Here is a 26,797-nt window from a genome sequence, read left to right on the forward strand (position 1 = left end):
CTTATGTTGTTACGAACCTCTTCCACTTTCTTTCGTACTTGGAGCACAAAAGACAACATTTTAAAGGTCGTTTTTCATTCAGTTACAGTAATGCCATCAAGCTTCAATAAGAACAAAAACACAGTGAAGATAACATGAATGTTGCTGATTTTTATTTGTCAGATCTTCAGGATTTAAGCCATGCTAGCAGCTAGCAGGCTGTCAGCTGAATGTTAACAGCACACAGCTTGAGTTTGTACATTCGACTCAGATAAGCGGAGGTCAAGAGAGGTAAGAAGAGCGTGGAAGAATCATGTGGAGGAGGAGGAGGACATCTGGTTTTCATACATCTGCCATTCTAAGAAACTATATGTTGTGATACTGGTTTTCATGTCAGGAAGTAACTTCCTGTTTCTTTTCTCTTTTGCCTAGTATGCTGCTTTCTGCTCAATGAGTTATAACAATCTAAATCCATTGCCTGGCAGCAAAAACAACCTCTGCCAAGTACAGTGAGGTCCAAAAGTCTGTGTCCTCTGGTTTATTAAAGGCATCTATTTGGCACTCTTTTTAAAGTTTTAGGAGAATAATAATTTATCTTAACAGTGTAACGGTTTCAGTGGAAATATTTATTTCATAACAGAAGCACTAAAGCTGCATGAGCTCCAATTGTTTGTGTAAAACCAGATGATCATGTTCTCCAGCGTGATTTGGTAATGATCCAAAAAGAGCATCATGTGCTTCAGTGTAATCAAGAACATCTGACGTCTGTACAAAGTCACATGATCAGTGTCCTAGAAATAGTGCACATCTGAAATGTTATTGTAAAAAGTTCTTTGATTGTTCTTTTTTTTAATTTCAGAATATTGTTTATAGCCAAAATGTATATAATTTTTACATTTACTAATATAACTTCTTTCCTTTTTTATTTATCAGTGTTTGAGTTATAAATATTATTGAAGTTTTTTTCTGGACTTTTTTTTCTGGACATAATTTTTTAGAACATGACAAACATACACTACCAGTCAAAAGTTTTTGAACAGAGTTTAAAGAAGTCTCTTCTGCTCACCAAGCCTGCCATTTATACAGCTAAAATACAGCAAAAGCAGTAATATTGTGAAATATTTTACTATTTAAAATAACTGCTTTCTATGTGAATATATTTTAAAATGTAATTTATTCCTCTGATCAAAGATTTATTTATTTTTGTAGAATTTACTACTTTTATTTAACAGGGATGCTTTAAATTAATCAAAAGTGATGATAAAGACATTTATAATGTTACAAAAGATTTCTATTTCAGATAAATGCTGTTCGAAGAAACCTGAAAAAAATCTGTTTTCAACATAATAAAAATAATAAATGTTTTTTGAGCAGCAAATCAGAATATTAAAATGATTTCTGAAGGATCATGTGACCTGGAGTAATGATGCTAAATATTCAGATTTGAAATCACAGGAATAAATTTTAAAATATTTTCAAATAGAAAACAGTTATTTGAAATAGTAATTTTTTTTTTTTTTTTTTTAATTACTGTTTTTTTTTTTGCTGTACTTTGGATCAAATAAATGCAGGCTTGGTGAGCAGAAGACACTTCTTTAAAAAAAAAAAACAAAAAAACATTAAAAATCTCAGACTACCTTTGACTGGTAGTGTAATCTAGTCAGATACACTCTTAAAAATAAAGGCTCCAAAAGTAACCTTTTTGGGTTTAAATAGAACAATTTTGAGTTCTAAAAAAGAATGTTTCCGTAACAAGTTCTCAAAAGTCTCAAAACTTTTTTTTTTCTTAGTCTGAAGAATATTTATATAATCTAAAGAACCTTTTGTTCCTCATGGCAAGAACTGTGTGTCCAGTTATTTGGCTTTTAGTATAGTTTTGTATTAATTACCCAATAAGCACTTACTCTTCCCATTATCATCCAAAGTAAATGAGCAGAGAATGTGAAAGAGATAAAACCTTGAGTCTCAAGACGCTTTTTGCATAATTCACTAGTACGAGCCTGTTCGCCACCTCCGGCATTGCACTCCATTTGTTCAAGTAATGACACAGCAGGATCTAACAAACATTGTGAGCCCTGTCGATGTCTTCAGCATGTGTGTATATGGAGTGAGAGAGCATGTACGGATGTTTATATATGTGTGAAGAGTGCTTTGTGAGCCACGCTGATGTGAGCAGGCAGTGAGTAATGAAGTGATCTGAAGAGTAAGGCATGTGTTCCTCAGGGAAGTGTTTAAGCAGGCTTGAGAGCGTTTCGCTGATGTGGGTGTTGTATGTGCGGTAAGAGGATTTCGTTGTGTGTTCATTGGCATTCTGTAACAAGGGGTCAAAGGTCAACTTTTATTTTGGTTTTGGCAAATTTCAGCTCTCAGCTGGAGATTTACTCTAGAGAATTTTTTTTTTTCTCCTTGCCAGGCAGATATCTTCCCACACATTCGTGCTGTTACGTGCAAACATTACAGTATGCTACCATTGTCGTCTACTGTAATAAGCTCTTCATTTCTACAGTTTCTGCTATTAGGATCTGTCCAGTGCTGTAACAAATTGTACTCAGCCTAAGGCCATGTGTAGATGTAGATGAGTTTGTTTCTGCATCAGAACAGATTTGGAGAAATGTAGCATTGCATCACTTGCTCACCAATGAACCCTTTGCAGTAATTGGTGATGGCTGATAAAAACATCACAATAATCCACAAGTAATCCACACCACTCCAGTCCATTACTTAACATCTTATGAAGTGAAAAGCTGCTTGTTTTTTTAAGAAACAAATCCATCAATAAGAGATTTTAAGTTTAAACAGTAGCTACTGGACAAAATATGAGTTCATAATCCATAATAATGCTTCTTCCAGTAAAAAAGACAATCCATCCATTGTTGTTCCTTCACATTAAAATCCATCCACATATTTGTTTAGAACTGTTTTGGACTGGTTTTTACTTGTAAATGATGCTTGACTTCACTACAGTGCATTTTGGATGGTCTGATGGTAAGTAAATTCTCAGCACATTTTTGGCTGAACTATTGTTTATACAGAAAAACAATGGAAATGCAAGGGAATGCCATAACATGTTCAGTGTAAATGGCCTCTTAGTATGGTTTTAGAATTTTACTCTGTAGTTAAATTGAGGTAAATACTGCCGCACTGAAACGAAATCAGCTAAAACCAGCCTAAGCTGGTTGACTGGTTTTAGCTGGTTTAAGCTGGATGTAGCTGGTCTCCCAGCCTGCCCAGTTAAGACCAGCTTGACCAGCTAAAGATGTGGTCAAAAGAAAACCAGTTAAAAGCAGACAAACAGCTTAGCCTGGTTTAAGTCGGGTTTTTTGCTTGTTTGTTTTTAAGGGTGGTCTTTATTATTGAAGCCTGTTTCTACAACTATAAAACTATAAAAAAAAAAAAAAAAGATTATTGCGACTATAATCTCACAGTTCAGACTTTTTGTGATACAAACTCGCAATTGTGAGTTATAAAGTTAAAATTGTACGATATAAACTTTCAATTCAGAGAAAAAAAAGTCACAATTGCGAGATATAAACTTGTAATTCTGGGAAAGTCACAATTGTGAGTTTAAATTTCACAATTTTGACTTTTTTCCGTACAATTGCATGATGCAAACTCACTATTGACAGTTACAAAGTCAAAATTGAGAATTTTATTTCTTAGAATAGCAAGTTTATTTCTTAGAATTGTGACTTTTTTTTTCTCTCAGTATTGTGACTTTATTTCTTAGAATTGCGAGTTTATTTCTTAGAATTTTGACTATTTCATAGAATTGCACATTTTATTTCTTAGAATTGTGACTTTATTTCTTAGAATTTTGACTTTATTTCTCAGAATTTTGACTATTTCTCAGAATTACGAGTTTATTTCTCAGGATTTTGACTTTATTTCTTAGAATTGTAACTTTATTTTTCAGAATTGCAAGTTTATTTCTCAGAATTTGGACTTTATTTCTTAGAATTGCAACTTTATTTCTTAGAATTTTGACTTTATTTCTCAGAATTGCGAGATTATTTCTGAAAATTGCAACTTTATCTTTTCAGAATTTTTACTTTATTTCTCAGAATTGTAAGTTTATTTCTCAGAATTTGGACTTTATTTCTCAGAATTGTGACCTTATTTCTTAGAATTTGGACTTTATTTCTCAGAATTACGACTTTATTTCTCAGAATTGCAAGTTTATTGTCAAACTTGGTTACAAATTCGCAATTCCAAGGAAAAGTCACAATTGTGAGTTTATAGAATTTCGAGTTTATTTTTTAGAATTGTGAGTTTGTCATGCAATTCTGAGAAAAAAGTCACAGTTATGAGTTTATAGAATTGCGACTTTATTTCTCGCAATTCTGACTTTATAACATGCAATTGCGAATTTATATATATTAAAAAAATATTACTGCAAGGGGAAAAAAGTCAGAACTGTGAGATACAAACTTGCATTTGTGAGAAAAAAAGACAAAATTGTAATATGATAGCAAACTTTCTAAATATATTGAAGCTGTCAAATCTGCATCTTCTAATTTAACTTTGTAAAATGAGCTTGTAGCTTGGCTAGCTACAGTTTCAGAGTGGCTTTCCACACAAGTTTTTAAGTTAAATGATGTATTTAAAAGATATTACCACTTAAACGGCTTTAGTGTAGTTAGAAACATTTTGTTAACAACTTTCAAATTAGCATTTGTAACTGTGGTAGCCATCAACTACAACAACTACTAGGTAGCTTGTAGCTTGGCTAGCTCGTTTCAAAGTAACTTTCCACGACACTTGGTTTCTGGTGGCTCCTGTCTATGAAGTTTGTCTGTCCACATTCTCTGAAGGTTTCATCTAATTAGCCTCACAAGAGTGTGTGCATTGTCTTCTAAATAAAGATGAGCCTTGCGTGATGCATTAGAGGGAACAACTTGCTTTGCTGTTGGTGTGAAACGATCACAAAAACCTCAGGAGTTCTTTGTCCAATCATCTCGTTCACACCTAATTAGCCACAATAATGAGAGCGCAAACTGACCATGAAAAGCGAGTGTTGGTTTGCTCACTATGCTAGCGACACCTCTGCCACTTTTAAGTAGCTCTGAATAATTTATCCTGTCATTCTAGCAGAGTAAAAAAAATAGTGTGACCTTCAGTCAGTTCAGTCAACGTCAGATGCTTTTTACTTGCATTTGACTGTTTGTAGAGTATTAAGGCTACACAGGTTTAAAAATGCAAATGCAATGTGTGGTTAAGTGTTTGGATGCTTAGAGGAACCATTATTCACACATTCAAATCTCAGATCAAAACAATGCAGCTAACGTATACAATGAAAAGGAAAATTTGTGCAAAAATTGGTTGCATACCCCGACATTAGTTGCTCTTACCACTCATCAGGTGTCATTAATATTGGTGTGTAAAACGAGGGCAGTTTGGCCGATGGTCAGATCAATAGCTCTTTGTAGGCAGTAATTGGTTTGTTATGGTTAGACAGGCCGCAGCCACTGTTCTGACCCCCGCTTCCCTACAGCAACTGTTTCCATTTAACACAGACACACACACACACACACACACGTCTGTATGTGTTTAATTGTGCACGTGCAGTCGAACAGGCCCAACCTGGTGAAAATGCTGAAACCTTATCCAAATATTTACTTAAAAGACCAAAAGAATAATGTTCTTATGTCATTTTTGTTTCTCAAACTGTATTTTAGACGCACAGTTTGCATGTTACATAGTTGTTGTTGTTGTTGTTGTTTTTCCATTGGTATAAGTAGATTTTGGGTATACCTAAAAATAAACAATATTTAGTAATATATTTAGTAATTTAGTAAAATCCTAATTTAACTTTGAAATTTGCTTGTAACTTGGCCAGCTACAGTTTCAAAGTAAATTTCCACACATATTTTTAAATAAATAAATAAATAAATAAATAAATACATACATACATACATACATACGTACATACGTACATGTTAGCAGCTTGTAGGGTTGTAGCAACACTACGGTATTGGGTATTGGGTGACTAATAACTAATAATTTAGTAAAACTGTTTATTTATCATGTTTATAAACAAACAAACAAACAAATAATAAAAATAAATTTAGTAAAACTGTTAATGTATCAGGTTTATAAATAAATAAATAAGTCCATAAATAAGCAAGCAGTTTGTAGGGTTGTAGCAACTTTGGGTTTTGGGTGACTAATAAGTAATAATTTAGTAAAAATGTTCATTTATCAGGTTTATAAACAAGCAAACAAACAAACAATATATATATATATTTAATCTCTCAGTAAAAACTCAGAACTGGCAAGAAAAAGGTAAACTTGCTTTTCCTTATCAGTCCAAAATAAATTTATACACTACTTAGTGCTGTCAAATGATTAATCGCAATTAAAAATAAAAGTTTTTGTTTACATAATATATGTGTGTGTACTGTGTATATTTATTATGTATATATAAACACATACACACACACACACACACACACACACATGTATAAAAATATAAGAAAAATATGATGTTCATATATTAAATATATTTATATATAATATGAATTATATGAATGTAAATAAAAATACATGTAAATATTTTCAAAATATATACACTGTGTGTGTATTTATATATACATATTATACATAGTACACACACATATGTATTATGTAAACAAAAACATTTATTTTATATTATGAAATAAACAGCTATTTCTATTATCTGTTTCTATTTTAATGTTTTAAAATGTAATTTCCTGTGATGCAAAGCTGAATTTTCTTTAGTTTTCAGTGTCACATGATCCTTCAGAAATCATTCTTATATGCTGAATTGCTGTTCAAAAAACATTTCTTATTATTATCATTGTTGAAAACAATCAAGGATGCATTAAACCAAAAATCTAAAGTTAACTTCTTGTTGATCTTAAATTTATGAATGGATCAAGAACGACCGTGAGTGCTATGAACGACCTGTTTGTTTTCCAAACGGCTGGCATCTCTTTGGTCATGTGCCTTCAGAAGTGAACGATCATTCCCAAGGGCCGTCTGAGAGTCTAGCCGTCTGAAAGCAGTCGCCCCCTTCTATCGCACTTTCTTCATCGCCGGTCTCCCTCTGACAATCCCTGAAGGCGGCACATAAAGCCCATTCCCCAGTCCGTGGCTGGAGTCTGGTCTGGGATGCAGACTGTGATTAGGCCCCTTCAAAAGCGGTAGCCGCGTGGGCTTCTGTCGCCTGATACCCAAATTGCAGTGTCAGGAAATGTCAAGGTAAGCATTTGCTAAAGAAGAACAGCTGGAAGTGTTTTTACAGGAGAGACGAGTGAAGGGGCTGCGGTGTTTACGAGACTCCCTCATCCCCGCAGTCCTGACACGAACGCTGAGCACCATCTGCGTCCGTCCACAGAAGAAATGTGTTTGTCTTACGAGAAAAGAGATGCCATTGCCTCCAGGGAAAGTTTATTATTGGATTTGTACAGACTTGTAAATATTTCCTCGACATGCTAAATCAACAACATTTCTCTGGACATTTGACTATCTGGATAAATCTCACCAGTCCATGTCCAGGTCACAGTTCACCACAAAAGTATATAGAATAATATTATTTATTATTTATAAATATAAATATATATATTGCTTAATATATTGCTTATACTGCTTGATTTTACACCTACAGATGACATTAACTGAAACTGGGATCATGAACTCAGACCTGCTTAATAGCCGAGGTCCTGATGAATGTGAATAGTGCGTTTACATTTCAGTAGTAGCGTGTGACAGTAGTAGGACGACAGCTATTCTCATGCGCAGCAGGCTTGTAGTCTAACGTGGGTCTGGCTTACAACCCAAGGGCCAGACGTTCCCACCGTTTACCTAAAAGAGGCTGAAGGGCTGAAATCTGTGATATTGTGGGTGGTAACTTTAAGACCTGTCTAGACCTCACATGTGATCCCCTCGGGGCTCTGAATAGAAACCAGTCCAGGTGAAGCGGGTGCCAACCTGGCTTTTGTTAATGAAAGTGCTGATGCGTTTGGAGCCAAGGTGATTGTCGAGAGAGGCCAGGCAATGAAAAACGCATGAGCGAGAATGGTTTACCCAGCTGGACCACAATTACAGATCCCATTAAAAGTATCAAATCTAGGCGTTTAAACCGAATCCATCTACGGGACAGCTTCTGTTGTTCTCTTTTAATTGCTTTTACTCTCCGTCTCAACAGCAGATCTCTCTTCATGGGTGGTGGAGGGTGTGATTGACAGTCATAATGGCACAGATTACCCCAGACAGACACTGAGTTGTGTGCTGGAGACTATGATTAAAAGGCCTGGCACATTTTGAGATCTTAAATGAGTGAAATAAGCTTCATGAGTGTCAGTTTTAGTGATAGACTGATGTGCCATTTTGACTTCACTGGCAATAACTTTTCTGGTCTATTGTTACAAGCCCTTAGGTCAATTCAAGATCTACTAATAGCCTTGTCAGTGGATAAATGTCTTTGTGGAGTCTGAGTAAATATGTTTTGTAAAATAAATGTTCTTTGCTGTTGCTTTCAGCAATTTTGGGTAAATCTAATTTGCTGTTATGAATTGTGTTTTTTCCATCATACTCCGTAGAGACAGACAACCACTAATTTGCATCATCTTTCAGCCTGTAGTGCTGATGTTTTTAGTTTAAATTTCAGTGATTATCTCAGCATCAACAAATGCAATTACTTTAGAGCCAAGAATTTGATCTGTATTGTGTTATTGGTGCAGTTATACATTGAAAAAAATGGTAAGATTTTAAATGGTACATTTCACAAATAATTATAAAGAAAAAAAGTAAATCTTACATCAGCCTTTTCAGTTTAAGCATGTAAAAATCCTAAATAGGGATTGGTTAAATTTCAGCGATTTTCATTCAGAAATGGTAAATTTCAAACATAATTATGAAAGAAAAAAACATTAAAAAGTGATTATTTTAAGTTGTAATTTTTTGTTGTTATTGTGGTATGTTTTACAAAAAAAAATACCAGTAGAAAATTTCACATTTAATTAGTGAAAATTATTTTAAAGTAAATCCTACACCAACTTTTTAAAGGTCATTGCACACTGAGTCCAAAATTTTCTCACGTTAAAAAAATAAATACAACCTCACCTTGTGTCAATCACGTTTACAGACTGTCTTCGAAATTTTAGTCTGTCATAACAAAGTTCAGATCAGGTTCGTTTTTCTGCGTTTTCGCATCAGTATCAAGCATTTTGATAGGAAAGCATGACAAATACGAAAAAATGGAAAAAATGCATATTAAAATTGCAACTGCAGTTGTTTTAGAGCCATGCATTTTAACTATATTCAGTTACTGGCACAGTTATACACTGATAGGATTTACCTTTAAAATTATTTTCATTCAGAAATTTTAAGGCCCAGTTTCATAGACAGGGCTTAGCCTAAGGCAGGATTAGGTGTTAATTCAGTTTGGTAATTTTTATAAACGTGCCCTAGAAAAAACATTACCGATGTGCATCTTGAGATAAAACTAAGGTACTGATTTATTTTAAGATCAGTGAGTGCAAGTTTCTTTCAGCTAAAACAGCTCAGACTTACATTTTAGTCTAGGACTAGGCTAAAGCCTTGTCTGTGAAACTGGGGGGAAATTTCATAAATAACTGCAAAGGGAAAAAAAAAGTAAAAAAAGTAAAAGAAGATTTGCAAATAAATTTAATTTAACATTGTTAAGTGCCATTTTTTTGTAATTAGTTGTAAAATTTAATTGCAGTTACTGAGTGAAAATTGTTTTAAAGTAAATCTCACACCACCTTTTTTTTTTTTTCTTCTTTTCAGTGTACTCAAGTTTTTAAGTTTAGGCATGTAAAAATCCGGTTTATGCACTAGTAACATCATGATATGCCTTTAACACCATGGACAGTCATTTAAACATGTAAGGACTAAACATACACAGCAGTAAATTCACACAGTGTTTGTAATTTATTACAGTGTGAGAGACAAAATAAAGAAGCTGTTGTAGCTGTTCAGCATAAGTATAAAAGAGTGTATCTGTTGATAATAATGAGAGTGATTTAGTTTGTCTTGTTCTGTAGCACCGAGCATTTCCACAATAGACATAATTTTGTCTACATTAATCCAAATACAATGGATTATACAGCGTACAGCATTTTCAAGCATTTTCCAAAAGTTTCTCATCCACACTGAAATGTCTGAAAACGTTGAATTTGCTTTACTGCACATGCGTTCAGCCTCCAAAAAGCTCACTCAGTTGATACAGATGGAACTCACTCCTGCCCTCAAAATTAACTGTGGTTTTACTACAAATAAAATAAAAAAACATGGTTACTATAGTTAAACTATGGTAACCACAAATTAACCATGGTCTTGCTACACAAACCATAGTTTAATGGATAAAACTATGGTTATGCAAATGGTAATGGTAACACTTTTATAATAAAACCATGATTAACTTTCATAAGGGTGACTGTATGTATGATCTAAAATACAACTGCACTCATGTTTTGCCACGAACAGCGATCACGAGTAATGTTTTGTCCTTTTTGCAAGACTGTGATATGAAGAGTGTACAAAGTAAATATCTTTAGCAACATTGTGAACGTGAATAGTGCATAACAGCCACAATTACCAGTATAAACATAGATGTCTATTGGTAGAATGTGCGTCACATGACTAAACAGGCGTCATCATTTTCAAAAGCCTATGTTTTCAGAGTCCACACTACAATGCAAAACCGGCATTTTAAAATGTATCCGCTCCTTTTTCCCTGACAAAAACATTGTCTCAGTGTGGACGGATGGCCAAAATGCAGAAAATAAGATGCGTTTTCAAACGAAAAACATATTATTGTGGACAAGGCCACAATCTTTATACATTTGTGTTGGAGATGTTGAGATGGATAGATTACAAACTGTAGTCTATTACTGATTCAAAATGACATGACAAAGATTGTAGTTAGTAACGTAATCCATTACATTACATATTTATGACCCTGGACCACCAAACTAGTCCTAAGTAGCATAAGTATATTTGTAGCAATAACCAAAAATGCATTGTATGAGTCAGAGTTATCGGTTTTTCTTTTATTCCAAAAATCATTAGGATATTAAGTAAAGATCGTGTTCCATGAAGATATTTTGTACATTTTCTACCATAAATATATCAAAACTTAAGTTTTGATTAGTATTATGCATTGCTAAGAAATTAATTTGGACAACTTTAAAGGGGATTTTCTCAATATTTGATTTTTAGTTTTTTATTATTATTATTATTATTTTTTTTATTCCAGATTTTCAAATATTTGTATCTCGACCAAATATTGTCCTGTCCTTACAAACCAAACATCAATGGAAAGCTTATTTATTCAGCCTTGAGATGGTTTATAAATCTTCTATGACTGGTTTTGTGTGTTTCCAAGGTCATATTTTAGGTAATATAATCAGACTACTTTTTGGTTACTGTTTGAATACTTTGACCTAACTTGTTTATCCCACTGATTTAAAAAGGATAATCTTATAAATATATTTCATTTGTTGTAATTAACATAAAATGCATTAAACTTTACATTGCATCAGTGTTTCCCAAACTGGAGTTTGTGAGTTTAATGAAAACTAATAATTAATTAAATCATAAAAATGACGTTAAAATAAAATCAAAATAAAAACTTTATGTGGTTAGCTGCATGTCATGTGACCATTAACCCACATCAGAGAACTGTAAACATGCAAATATGATACTTGATTAATCAAATATTTATTTTAAAATCTCAGGGGAACTTCAAGTAAATATATAAGATGAAAGAAGATCAGATAAATCCCTGCATTACATGTTAATAAGAAATATAATGTATTAATGCATTTTAATGTGTAATGAAATGTAATGAAAGACAAAAGCCTTCTAAAGACATAGTAAAACAGGAATAAATAACCTACTAAGTGATAATTCACATAAAAATGATTGTGTTCATCAGCAATTGATGCAATACTGAAACACTTCTTAAACCTGAAATGATTTTTGTAAATCAGTGGTCAAATTCTGTGTAGCCACCTGACTAGTGACTGGTCTTTGTGCGAATCTTCACAAAAACTGGAAGACTTTCTGAATGTATGTCAGCCGTAGACTATTTCAGAAAGGAACGGAGGAATTAGGAAGAATCAATAAATTATACATGATTTATTGGTGTTGTGTAAATAATATGTAATCATTAAAAATTTGTAATTTAATCTAATTAACTTTTAAGATCTGATTCAGCCATAGGCTTACTTCCACCTTAAATAAAAAGGTGGATAGTCAAAGATGATTGTCATATCAACCAGCTCAACGTAAACACAAAATCACTGAGTGCACCATCAAAGGCTAAAAAGCTTGCATATCCTGATGAAGTCCAGTAGTTTGAGCCCTACAAATGGTCAGTCACATGGATGAATTCTTCCTCATCATCTTTTTTTAGGCTGAAACGTTAAATCAAGAGCACGCAGTGGCTTCTGAGGTTGTGCTGCAGCTGTTGTGCGTCTCTGTAATAAATGTGTCTGGATACAGACCAGCAGCAAACCCCAATCTGCCACCACACTCCTTTATTCCACTTCATCAAATACGTCCCGTCTTTTCTCAATGTCATTTATAGATCCTCTTTTGGTGCGTTCACCGAGGTTCATTAGTTCACAGCCATTGTGCTTCAGATTTGTAACGTGAAGCCTTTTAGGCCCTGCGTGATGAGATTCCGTCTCTGTCTAGGCCTTGCGCTCCGATAAGCTCTTTTTCATTTCGGTGTGTAGAAAGCATGAGGATTGGGATTTCATCGGTGAGGATTTCGAGCTGGAAAGACAGAGAGGATTAAAACGAGAATCCCTTGAGGAAATGCGGATAAAAAGCGTCGGCGCAACAACTGGACGGAGAAATGAAAGGAGGGAGGCTGGGCTGCCGTTTGCGCGCTTATTCTCGCTGGTCTTGGCATCTGATGGAGCACAATTACACGCTAGATTAAGGGGCTTGTAGAGATACGGAGGATTGCATCCCTACCTCAGGAGGCTGAATTCAGGATCTCTAGCGGACTGCAGGAGAGCGATCGGCCTGTCTGTTTGTGCCATGTGTCGCTGGCGCTCTCCCCTGAGACTGCGGCGCTGGCACTGATGCTGTTGGTGCCTTTGGAGTCCAGGTTGTGAGATCAGACACAAGCTGGTGGCCTAGCAACTGTTTGTTTGGGTTTTCAGTCGTGGCAGTAAAGGGGCTTTTTCACATTAGATTGTTTTGGGTTGCTTTATATACCCTATGCACTTGAATACTCTTATTATATGATGTATATATAAATTCTAGGGCTGTAGCTATCGATTATTTTAGTAATCGAGTATTCTACCGATTATTCCATCGATTAATCGAGTAATCGGATAAGAAGTCTTTTTTTTTATTTTTATTGAAGAGCAATACTAAATATACAAGAGAAAATAAGATAGGTCTCTTAAAATAAACAATTTGTTCCCTTTTTTGAAAAATAACATTTTCATTGCTGAAATTGCATACATTAATAACCATGAAAACTAAACCCATTTAATGCATTGATTTGCCAAATTACATTCAAAATGCAAATACAAATATATTAATAAAAAAAAAATATATATATATATATAAAAAATCAATTTCACATTACTTTAGAAAAAGGTAAACATTACAACCTAAAACAGGCATAAGTCAAGAAATTGAGGCATTTAGATGTAGGCCTATTTACACAGTATTTAATTCAGCTCGGAGGGACATGTATGCACTTAACTTTCAGTTACAAATGCATAAATAATATTTTGTTATTTTAAACAAAACATTGAATACTGAATACTGATTTACATGTATTTTTAAAATGAAGATACTTTAAATGTGAAATCAAAACCGCCAGTAGGCGTCAGCAAGTCACTGTTAAGTAACTGAATTTAACTGAATCATTTAACGGGTGATTCATTCACAAACGAAACACTGTCTTGTTGCTCTAAGGTGCAAAACAGTGCTGTGGCTGTTTAAAATGGTTATTTGGCGAAATAGGGCAAAAACAGGCAATATGCCGTCTAAAATGTAAGTCTCTTAATAGTAGCTTCTTATTTATTGATGAACTGTTGCATAAAATCAGTATCACATTGTAATCATGCTGAGGCACTCTTCGTTTGATATTCACTAACTTTCTAACTTTCTGTGTGTCACAGAGAGAGAATGAGCATGAAATGGCACTTAGTCTTTCACAAAGTATGGCTAACTTAGGGACATTATAACTAACCACCATGAATTTACGGTCTCATATAAGTCCAGTGTTTATCGGTTTGTTCGTCAGTAATAATGGTCAGTAAATGGTCCGTGGGGAAACACACACCATGTGTAGTTACAGTAAATAGACTAAACGAAGCCTCGAAGCCTCAAAAATGCACATATATTATGTAGGGGTCGACCAATATATGTTTTTTACAGCTGATACCGATTATTATAGATCAAGTAGGCCGATAACCAGCATTTTGAATGGATATATGTGTCTGGTGTAAAAGTGAAAATGAATGTTAAAATTAAGAATAACAAGGGCTCTGAAAAAAACTTTCTTGAAAATCGGTTTTGGTAATGACTGATACCGATAACCATAAAAAATGTTTAATATCGGCACTGATGATCGGTCGACCCCTAATATGATGTCAGTAAATAATATAATTTTATTTTAGACAGATAAGAAAAGTAAAGTGTCTGAAGTCTATATGGAAGCTTGTTTCTGCCATGGTAAATATGCTTTTCAGGGCCTATGTTGTTACCGATTATTACAGATCAAGTGGACTGTTAACCGATGTTTTTAACCGATATATGGTGTAAAAATGAAAATGAATGTCAATATTACGAACAAAATAGTCTCTGACAAAAACTTTCTTTAAATGCTTTTGAATGATTTTATGGCCAAATCGGTTTTGAAAATGAAGATACCGATAACCATAAAAATGCTTAATTTTGGGGCCGATAATCGGTGGCCCCTAATATGATGTCAGTAAATAATATAATTTTATTTTAGACAGACAAAAAAAGTAAAGTGTCTGGAGTCTATATGGAAGCTTGTTTCCACTATAGTATTAAAATAATAATAATCATAAAAAGGTAATTGCAACTTTTTATCTCACTTTTTTTTTCGTCTCTAAAATTCAGAGTTTATATCTTACAGTTCTGAGAAAAAAAGTCAGAGGTGTGAGATATAATGTTGACATTCATTTTTACACCAGACATAAATATCGGTTATCTGTCTACTTTATCTGTAATAATCGGTATCGGCATCACCCTAAAAAACGTAAATAGGTCAACTCCTACATCATGTATGTGAATTATTTGCTTAGTTTTTGTTTTAAATTATTTTAAAATTATTTTATCGGCAAAACAGTTTTGAAAATGACCGATACCGATAACCATAAATATATCGACAATGATAATCGGTTAAAATTCGGTTGACCCCTAATATGATGTCAGTAAATAATATAATTTTATTTTAGACAGACAAGAAAAGTTAAGTGTCTGGAGTCTATATGGAAGCTTGTTTCTGCCACTGGATTCAAATATTAATAATAATAAAAAGGTAATTGCAACTTTTTTTCTTACATTTCTGATTTTTTTTCTTGAAATATGAAATGTGAAATTGTATCTCACAGTTCTGAGAAAAAAGGTCAGAAGATCTAAACACAAAATTGTGTAAACTCACAAATCAAAGAAGAAAGTTCAGAAGTGTAAGATATAAACTTGCAATTAATCGAAAAGTGACAATTTTCTTTTTAATTCCTGATGGAAACAGAGAGACAGATGGAGACAGAATTTGCAAGTTGTAAACTCAGAATTGTAAGAAAGAAAGTGAGATTTTTGCATTTATACCTCACAAATCTGAGAAATAAAGCATTTCTGAGTCAAAAAGTATGAATTGTGAGATAAAAACAAATTGCAATTGCAGTTTATGCTGGAAATTGGCTTCCACAGGATTCTGAATATTTTAACATCCCAAATAATTTCTTTTGACTGAAGGGTCATAAGTTATTTAAATGTAACGTACAATTCACTCCAATAAATTCACATATGTGATATGTTAATATTGTATTCGTGCTTTATACTTTCAGTTCAATAAGTTTCTTATTAAAGTGTGATGATTCATCTGTGAATTATAGTTTTGATCGTCACTGAAGCAGCACATGTCAATGTTGTTACTACCTGTTACTTTTCTCAACGCTGGTTAGGATGGACCAATCACAGTCATTTGTGATTCTCAGATAAGGGTTTATTCATGATTTCACACAGTAGAGAGTGAAAGACATCTGCCTGCGTCTCCATGTATTCACTGACATCTGGTAGCTGGCTCTTATGAGAGCACACTTTGAATCCATTTGGAGATCACACTCTCTTACAGCCTGATTTATTAATGCCACGCTGAATGGCGTCATCAGTCGCTGTCAGCTCCTTCTCTTTCATCCACACTCTTTTATCTGTGCGTATACGTGTGCGTTTAGGAGGGATGTTAGGGTTAGCAAAAGGATCTATAGGTCTTGGCATGTTCCTCCAGAACCGTCTTCTAAACTTGTCCGGTCTTGTCAGGGAGAATTTACACCTTTGTTTTGGTCAGTGTTAGACCGCAGCCTCATATAAAGCAAATTTACTAAAATGACTCTGTTGTAAGAGACACAGAGAGTCCTCAGTGCAAAAAAATAAAATAAATAATTTACTAGTATTAAAAAAAAAATAGATATTTTAAAAGCAAAATTGCATAAAATAAGAGTTGTTTTCAGAAAATATATCTTTATGTTAATTAAAAGCATGTCTAACATTATTAATTTCAATTATATTTAAATTATATTCAGATTTCATTTATAATAATATTACTATATTAAAGTAATTATGCATTTTCCAGTGTTTTCAAATAAACAATTTATTCAGCATTCAATTTTTATTTTTTTTTTTTAACTTGTCATTTCTTCATGTCATAATGTAGTTTTAGCTATATTTTTGTTGTGCGGACACTGCAGTAAGAAGATTTTTTGTTTCCTATTTGGTTTGTTAAAGGAACCAAATGTCATTGAAAATCATCTGGTTTAAATCATTCAATTTAAAAATGGTCCAGTTAATGCAACACAATTTACGATATAATCAAACTGTTCTTGTCGCAGCTGTTTTCTTTGGAGCTTCATCAGCAAGGGTTCACTTTGCCTCTCATGGCCTGTGGTTGTCTGTGGATGTGCTTTGAGAAGTAAAACCCTGTCATTTCAGCTCTGTCAACTGTTTTTAGTTCTGTTTTTAGACAGGAGTTCAGTGAAGTTTGCCTGCAGACCTAGAGAGCTCAGCTCTGATCTTCATATTAGGAAGGTTTCTAACCAGTAACAACACAGATTAGTTAAATGCTTCGTTGATTTTATGTCGTGTTGTTTTGCACTCAACTATTGTAATGGTTTACCAACAGTGATTTGTAAAAATGCGAAAAGCATGTCATTCAAAGTTGAGCACGGTTTAACTTGCAAATGTGGCATGATGTGATGTTACAAATACCACCTGATAGCAAATCCCTTTATTAAAAATGATTGAGTCATTTGGGTCATTTGACTCAATACTGTTCTCAGATGTCACTGTTCAGCATTTTGCATTTTATATATTTATTTGTTTATTTTTTTATGTATCGCTAAATTACTGTTACTTTAAATAGTGCTATTTTTTTTTACTACATTTCTTTTTCTTTATTCTATACACTACCAGTCAAAAGTTTTTGAACAGTAAGATGTTTTTTAAGACGTCTCTTCTGCTCACCAAGCCTGCATTTGTTTGATCTAAAGCACAGAAAAACGTAAAATATAGAAATATTTTTACTATTATAACTCTTTTCAATTTTCTATAAATAACTGTTTTCAATTTGAATATTTTTTTAAAATGTAATTTAACCTGTGATTTCAAAGCTGAATTTTAGCATCATTACTCCAGTCACATGATCCTTCAGAAATTATTCTATTGTGCTGATTTGCTGCTAAAAAAAACAAAAAACAAAAAAAACAATTATTATTATTATTATTATTATTGTTATTATTATTATTTTGTTGAAGAGTGGACTTTTTTTCAGGTTTCTGTGATGAATAGTAAGTTCGGAAGAACAGCATTTATCTGAAATAGAAATCTTTTGTAACATTATAAATGTCTTTATATCACTTTTTATAAATTTAAAGCATCCTTTTTAAATAAAAGCATTAATTTCTATAATTTATTTTCCTAAATAAATAAATAAATAAATATACTGACTTTAAGCTTTGGAATAGTATAGTGTATGATGTTAATAAAAGCTTTTTATTTCAGACAAATGCTTATCTTTGGGTCTTTCTGTTCATCAAAGAATCCTGAAAAAATTGTACTGTTTTAAATATTGATAATAATAGTCAAAAATGTTTCTTGAACAGCAAATCATCTTATTAGAATGATTTCTGAAGGATCATGTGACTAGAGTAATGATGCTATAAATTCAGCTATGAAATCACCGGAATAAATTACATTTTTTTCTAAAATATATTAGAAAACAGTTATTTTAAACAGTAAAAATATTTGTAAATTTTACTGATTTTGCTGTGCCTTGGATCAAATAAATGCAGGCTTGGTGAGCAGAAGAGACTTTAAAAAACAAAAAACTGTACTTTTCAAAAAAACATCTGACTGGTAGTGTATGTGTATATTTTTTTTTTTCCTTTTTGTACATCATTCATTGACTGATCAGTTTTGTGGCAGATAAAAAAATAAACTACTATACATATAAATAAAGTATAACTCACAACAAATGTCCCACAGGCTGTATTTACTTGATCAAAAATACATAAATGCTAAAAGTGTGAAATATTATTACAGTTTAAAATAACTTGTTACTATTTAAATATATTTTAAAATATAATTTATTACTATGATCAAAGCTGCATTTTTAGTATCATTACTCCAGTCTTTACTGAAATCATTCTAATATGCTGATTTGCTGCTCAAGAGAGACTTCTGTTTATTATTAAATATTGAAAACAGTTGTGCTGCTTCATATATCTGTGGAAACTGTGATGTATTTTTTTCCCAGATTTTTTGATGAATAGAAAGTTCAAAAGAACAGCATTTATGTAAAATAGAAATTATTTGCAAACATTATAAATGTCTTTACCGTCACGTTTGAGCAATTTGATGCATCCTTGCTGACTAAAATGCTTCAAGGAAATGATTCATTTCCTTTCAAAATGATCCTACTGCCCCCAAACTGTTTTTATGAACTGTATGTAGTAATTCAGTGTTTTTTTTGTCACATTGCACAACATTTTAAGTGTGAACAGACAAAATATTTCCAAGTCTTTGGGAACTGGGTTAGAGCAAGTTGTTAGTAAGCTTGGCAAACAGCCGTTTCAGAGTTGCTTAACAGTGTTACGTGTGTGACACCAATAAATAAAGTATCAGTATACTCTGACACAACCCAGCAGCAGCAGACTGTTAGACTAAAGAATAATTGGCTTGATTGTGCGGTGCAGGAAGCTGCAGGTCTCTGCCCCACTGCCCTACTGCCTCAGGCTGGGTTATGAGGGGCTGGACGCCTCTTTGATCCAGCGCTCTCTAACTCGCACACTCCTCTCTACTCACCGCCTCCTGGAATACACCGTAAATCCAGCAAACATGCTAATGTTCACAGGCTTTTAAAAAACACTAGCCTCGGGCTTCGCTCTCTCTCTCTCTTTCACACACACATACACTGCAGCAGCGCTGATCATATAGAAGCAAATAGCCTGTGTTACGAGTCTCATAAAGTTTCTTTTTTTCTTTTCAAACCTCATTAAGTTAAAGAATGTGTGTTACTTTCCAGGTGTTGGCTAACTAAACAATGTGTAGCGTTTTCCTGCCCAAACAAGATGTAATGCACCGGCGTATTTGGCTAACAGTGCTTATGACTAAGATGGACGTTTTTTAGACGTGATACCATTGTAATACCTTGGTTGTTTGGACAAGTACCATGGTAATACAGTGTTTTTATGTACTTGCATCCTGGTATTATTTGAAGTACCTTGGATACGACACGATATTGTTGATGCTTTGAAAATGATAACTTGGTATTTGCCAAAAAACTAAATGAAAGACTGTGAAAGCATCTTAGGGTAGGATATGGGAGTATTGTTTATTATGGTTTTACATTAGTAACATTAACTACCATGGTTTTTGGCAGAAACTGTTCCATGGTAATATTTTATAAGGGTTATTCCTCGAAATCTGTGCCTTTTGCGTCCCTAACAGATTTAATATAACAACAAATAAATGTGCAATTTAAAAATATAACAATACTATGTATGCTTTCATCATCATTACATAAAAAAAAGTCAATAAAATATTATTTTAAATAATTTAAATAGCATTTATGCTGGTAAGGGTAAGGTTTTGGCCTGTCCCTCACTATGGTTTTTCTTTTTCAGCAGGACTTTTATTTTACAAAATGAAGGCAAAATGATATCAAATATAAAATCACATTTGCATATTGTTCTAAATAAAGTCTCATTGTTAAGCAATGTTTTTGGCATAAGTATGCATTTTTTCTATAATAATTTCAATAATTTTATTGGTGTCCCCTGATTTCATGTCAACCCTGTTACCATTTTTAAAAGGGAAAATTTTAACAATTATTTCTTACATTTAATATAATCAATATCTGTAAGTAAAATCCTTTCAAAGTGTACAATATGTGCTTTTGTGAACTTGACTATTAGCTAGCAGTTATCAAATTAGTTTGAAATCGTTGAACCTGTTACTGTCAACTTGATATTTTTTAGAGTAACAGGTTTTGACGTGAGTAACAGGGCTGACATTGACTAGGTTTGGGCCTGTTTTTAAAGATTGCCTGTTTAAAATTCAAACATTTTAAAGGTCACCCTCGGTATATTATTAAGTTAATGCTTATATCATTCAGTGACATGAGTTCTTATTAAACTATATTATCTAGTAACGTTTGTGTTGGTAACAGGGTCGACAAAAATAGTCATAAAAAAGTCATAAAATAATAAATTACATAGCCTGAGATGGCACAATACACTTTCTTGTTATTTTAAGGTGTATTCATTTCATGAATATTGATTTAACTTATTTTAATTTAAAATTTTTCCAAGTGGAAAAGGCACTGATTTCGTGGAATGACCCATAAAGGTTAACCTACTTAGCAGGCACGCACTTCTTGGTCATAACCCGTTTGTATGTTCATGTAATCTTTTATCTTGCAGTTCTGGAAAAGAGCAGATCTTGAGCAGTTCTGGAAAAGCATTCAGTGTTTTTGAAGGCTTCACATGTTTTTTTTAGTGTCTTGTAACTGGCAGATATACTGTCACCTTTATTGTGCTCGCTGGGGATTTTAAAGCCATGTTCTCTGTAAAACCACTTTAAAAAATATTTATTGTGGGGGAAAATAACATTCAAATACATTTGAACCAGATTATTGAATTAAACCTTCTCTTCTACTGAAGTAAAACATTTACCAAATATTTTTTAATTTGTTTATTTCATTTATTTTAATTATTTTACCAAAATAAGAGGGATCATACAAAATGCATGTTGTTTTTTATTTAGTACTGACCTGAATAAGCTATTTCACATAAAAGTCCACAAGAGAAATTAATAGCTGAATTTATAAAAATTATCCTGTTTAAAAGTTTGATTCTTAATACTGTGTTGTTGCCTGAATGATTTTTGTTTTGTTTTGTTTAGTAATAGTTGTTCACGAGTCCCTTGTTTGTCCTGAACAGTTAAACTGCCTGCTGTTGTTCAGAAAAAAAAATTCAGGTCCCACAAATTGATTGGTTTTTCAGCATTTTTGTGTATTTGAATCCTTTCCAACAGTGACTGTATGATTTTGAGATCCATCTTTTCACACTGAGGACAACTGAGGGACTCATATGCAACTATTACAGAAGGTTCAAATGCTCACTGATGCTTCAGAAAGAAACACAATGCAATAAGAGACAGGGGGTGAAAACTTTTGAACAGAATAAAGATATGTGTAAATTTTTCTTATTTTGCCTGTATATCCCTTTTTTATTTATTTAATACTACTCTTCAGAAGCTACAGAAGATACTTACATGTTTCCCAGAAGACAAAACAAGTTAAATTTACCCCGATCTTCAAATTCAGAAAGTTTTCACTCCCCGGCTCATAATGCATTATGTTTCCTTCTTGAGCATCAGTGAGCGTTTGAACCTTTTGTAATAGTTGCATAGTCCCTCAGTTGTCCTCAGTATAAAAAGATGTGAATTGAGTGTAATTTAAGCGTTTGTATACAAATCAGTTGATTTTAACCTTCAATATTATAGTTATGTAGTACCAACTGACTCTCATGTATTTTACAGCATTAGTTGAGATATTTATTTTTCCTTGAGAAAATTTGGTATCAAAGCACAAGCTTGCGAATCAGAATCGAATCAAATTGTGAAACTGATGTAAAACCCAGCCCTAATATATATAACATATATAATAAACGCACAGTATACACACTCACGCGCTATTTTACTGTTCTCTCACAAACTGATTCAGGCTTGAAAGCATTTCAAAAATGCACTTAAGGAAAAAATAAAATATAAATGCCACAATTTGAAGAATATGCTCCCATTTAATTCTAATTCATTTATTCATCGTTGCACACTCGTGTTAATCAGCTGCCCTTAAATCTGAAGATGCTGTTGATTCTCTCAATCCCAATCAAAGTGGCAGTGCTTCTAAAGATGCAATTAGTCCCTGACGAGCTAATTAAACTCTGCGAACGCATCCATTCCCATGTAGGTCAGCAGCGTCCTGTTGTGTAGATCATTAGAGACGTACAGTCGTCGTCATCATTGCTCACTTAGCTTCCGAACGCTAATCAGCTTCTCTCTTTTGATGGATGATTTATTTATCATGGCACGAGTGATGACCCCAGCTATAAATGGCATCGTAGATGATCATTAAAAAATGATGAGGTGTCTATCAGCTTGCTGGACTCTGAAAACTTGTTAGGGGTTGTTTTTAATTAACTGTTTGAAGATACTGGTAAATGTATGCACTCGTTAAAAAATAATGTGAATGACGTGAAAAGGCTTATAGTTATTTGAAGTAAATTATTGATTCATACTAAAGCAAGCATCAATGTTACATTGATGTGATCAGAAATACAATAAAAACAGTAATGTTGTGAAATATTATTACAATTTTAAAAAATTGTCTTCCGTGTTAATATATTTTAAAATGTAATTTATTCCTATGATCAAAGCTAAATTTTCAGCATCATTACTCCAGTCTTCAGTGTCACATGATCTTTCAGAAATCATTCTAATATGCTGATTTAATGCTCAAAAAATATTTTTAATTATTATTAATGCTGACAACAGTTGTGCTGTTTCATATTTTTGTAGAAAATGTATGCATTTAAAATGCATTAAAAATGTGGTCTTTTTCTCTCAGTGATGTGCTACATAATCATTGCTTGAAAAAATGAATTGTTATAAAACCATTGCATGAGAAATTAAAAGCACTCGTCTTTATCTTTATTTCAGTTGCTTATCTCGGGGACATTGCACTGGATGAGGAAGATATGCGCATGTTTAAAGTGGACCGCATTGTGAATTTAGCTGAGAGAACGGTCACAATTCTGAATCACACAGATGCGGGTAAGTGTGCATGTATGCGTGAGTTTGAGTGCATGGGCCTGCTTTATATAAACTTTGTGTCAGGCTTAATTGGCAGTCAAAGACTCAGGAAGAGAACTTGAAGCCATAGGCTATTAAACCAACAGAGAAAAGCCTGTCGAGAACCAGTTCCCACATTCCCAAACACAACAACACATTGCAATTGACAGCAAATTTTCTCATAATTACCCTTTAATTTTATGACATTTTCACCCCAGAAGGAAGGAAAGTTTGCAGAGTAGGGAGAAAAATATGAGATGATAAAAAAATGGAAACAAGGGACAGAATTCAACATCAGATAAGACAAGTGCAGTACAGTACAGTCTGTGTGTGTGGGAGTTAGCATTCAAAATAATAGGAAAAAAAAACATGCTGTGCTGTAAATGTTGAAGCAGATGAATTAGTGGATAACGCTGAGCTCAGTAGATGATTTGAAGTTGCATATTTGTAAATGACACATACATTGGCCACAAAAATGTATTTGGGCTCTATTGATCTAGATTAAAGAATATCAAACACTTCATTTAAAAAAAAGAAGTTAATTAGGCCTAAGTCTTAAATGATGAAATGGTGGTTAAAATTTTGGGCTGATTCTGGTTGCCAGATGTTAGTGGAACAGGCCTTTACAATTTTGCAAAAGTTGGGTTTGGTGGGACGACATGTATATTTAAATGTAAATGTAAGATGTTGAAATGTAAGCTCTCCTTCTCTGAAACTTGTGATAATGAAGATTTCTTAACTAACCCTCATGTTGGAAATGGTAGGTTCACTTTCCAATGAGACGAATACAAACAATACAGTGTCCAGTCGGGGCTCCTATCGCAGGAAGAGGGCAGCGACGTCCAGACCTGAGAGGGTGTGGCCCGAGGGCGTCATTCCTTACGTCATCAGCGGAAACTTCAGTGGTAAGTCATGCACACATGCACAGCTTTTTATCTTTAAGTTTTAGTCAAAAACAACAGCATATGATTGATAACATATATTTGATTATGTTGCATGATTGTAATACTGTGGGTAAAGCAGGTTTGTGGAAGAAATCACACAATTGTGTGTCTAAAATCGGTCAGTCCAACCTCATGTCACACCAACCGTATGTCACTGCATTTGTTTGACTTTTTTGTGGAGCTCAAAAGAAGTTGTTTGTGGAACTCAGTTGTAAAAGAACTGTTTGTTTTGGTCCCAGTATTCAGTACTCTTTCAGAAGATGTTTAATAGCGCCTCCTACAGTATAACAGTGAAAACACAGAAAGCTGGATAATTACGTCAGTGTTGAAGAAGCATTGTCCTGTAAATGACGGAAAATCCCATCAATGGTGGGGAAAGAGTTAAAATTATGCATACTGTGATCTGAATGTGCAGTTGCATTTATCGTTGTTCTGTAAATTTATTATGCAAATTTTCTATGCAGATTTTGCAACGGATGCAAGTTGGTCATGCAAATTTGCCACAATGACCAATAGAAAACTGTTTATTTTTAGGGGTTCAAGCGTGTAGCAGTAAAACTATATTTCAATTGTTTGAATGGTTACGGATCAGCGATGTCAACATAAAACTGATCGTGCAGACCAAACTTTCATCAAAAATCAAAAACGACAAAAGTCATAGAGACTTGAAACTTGGAAGGATGGTAGTACTTACACCGCCTACAATGTGATGATGGCTCGCTCCAGTTGGCCTGACGGGGGGCGCTACAGCAAACAAAAGTACGTAATCGCTCATAACTCCTAAACCGTCAGTCGCAGGCTCAAGTGTCTTATGTTGTTGAAATCCTTGGCTCACGCCGGAGAAAATGCAGATTCGGGTATTTAGCATTTTTTGACAAACCTACTTTTGCGAATTAGTCCTAGGTTTTTCACCTAATTGGATCCAAACCGGTGCAGAAAAATTCTCTGGAGAGTGAACATCAATAATGATCAAAAAAAAAAGTTGAATTTTCGACTCACCGTTGCAAGGGGTGCCAAAACATTTGAAAGGGGCAGGGGCACTTTTAGTAAAATGCCTATAGCTCCTGAACGGAATGAGAAATCTTCGCCAAACTCGGAACACTTATGTATGACATAGGACACTTGCGTATCTCAAAAAAAACATGGCCGCCATTGGTCGATGAAGTTTGACCACCTGTTACACAAGGTTTACAGAGGCCGATTGAAATGAAACTTGGTGAGCCTGTTCGACTAACAGCCCCAATGGACTGAGAGAATTCTGAAAGGAATCAGCCACTGGGGGGGCAATATTGCATTTTTCAATGGTGTAAACGATAGTATGTCACATGTTTTTTCACACATACTCGCGATATTAAGATCATACAATAGAACTCCTCATTCTGGACTACTTTACCTCTAGAACAACTGCCGTCAATCAAATAATTTGTTAAATGATTGAGATGATGTCAAAAACCTACCTTTGGAACTTGTTCGCACAATCTGGAAAAAATGTGGTCTTTTTTTCTCTGGTGTGCTACATAATCATTGCTTGAAAAAAATGTTTAAAAAATGAATTGTTATATATAAGTTCAGTATTTATCCACACAAATGGGATTTTTGTGTGAGATAGCGATTTCCCTATGCAGATTTCGCAACGGATGTAAATTGATCATGCAAATTTGCCACTATGACCAATAGAAAACTTTATTTTTAGGGGTTCAAGCGTGTAGCACTGAAACCCTATTGTAATTGTTAGAATGGTCACGGATCAGCGAATCACCACATAAAACTGATTGTGCAGACCAAACTGTAAGTTGTAGAGACTTGAAACTTGAGGGATGGTAGTACTCACACCGCCTACAATGTGACCAAGACAAACCAATCGGCCTGACAGGGGCGCTACAGCAAACAAAATTACGAAATCACTCATAACTCCTAAACCATCAGTTGCAGGCTCAAGTGTCTTATCTCGTTGAAATGCTCACGTCAGACGAAACGCAGGCCTCAGATTCGATCATGAGCTGATGTGATTTTCGGGTATTCCGCATTTTTTGAAAACCCCTTTTGCAAACTAGTTGTAATCGGAACTAAACCAGTGCAGAAAGATTCTCTGAAGAGTAAAGATCAATAATTATCAAAAAAACTTTAACTTTGGACTCACCGTCGCAAAGGGATGCCAAAACGTTCAAAAGGGGCAGGGCCACTTTTAGTAAAATGCCTATAACACTTAAAGAGCTCATTCTAAGGTCACAGGAAAAAAACATGGATCTTGTCCT

General features: G+C 33.9%; 1 protein-coding gene across 1 annotated transcript in view; it reads left to right on the forward strand.

The window, feature by feature from the left end:
• The window catches only part of bmp1a (bone morphogenetic protein 1a), a 91,486-nt gene that overhangs the window by 10,790 nt on the left and 53,899 nt on the right, over nt 1-26,797 (forward strand). The window contains exons 2-3 of the mRNA XM_051117661.1: nt 23,467-23,580; nt 24,363-24,503. Of these exons, the coding sequence (XP_050973618.1) occupies nt 23,467-23,580; nt 24,363-24,503 (255 nt within the window). The remainder of the gene's footprint in view (nt 1-23,466; nt 23,581-24,362; nt 24,504-26,797) is intronic.

The sequence above is a fragment of the Labeo rohita genome, chromosome 8 (genome assembly GCF_022985175.1).
Source record: "Labeo rohita strain BAU-BD-2019 chromosome 8, IGBB_LRoh.1.0, whole genome shotgun sequence".
In the NCBI taxonomy this organism is placed as follows: domain Eukaryota; kingdom Metazoa; phylum Chordata; class Actinopteri; order Cypriniformes; family Cyprinidae; genus Labeo; species Labeo rohita.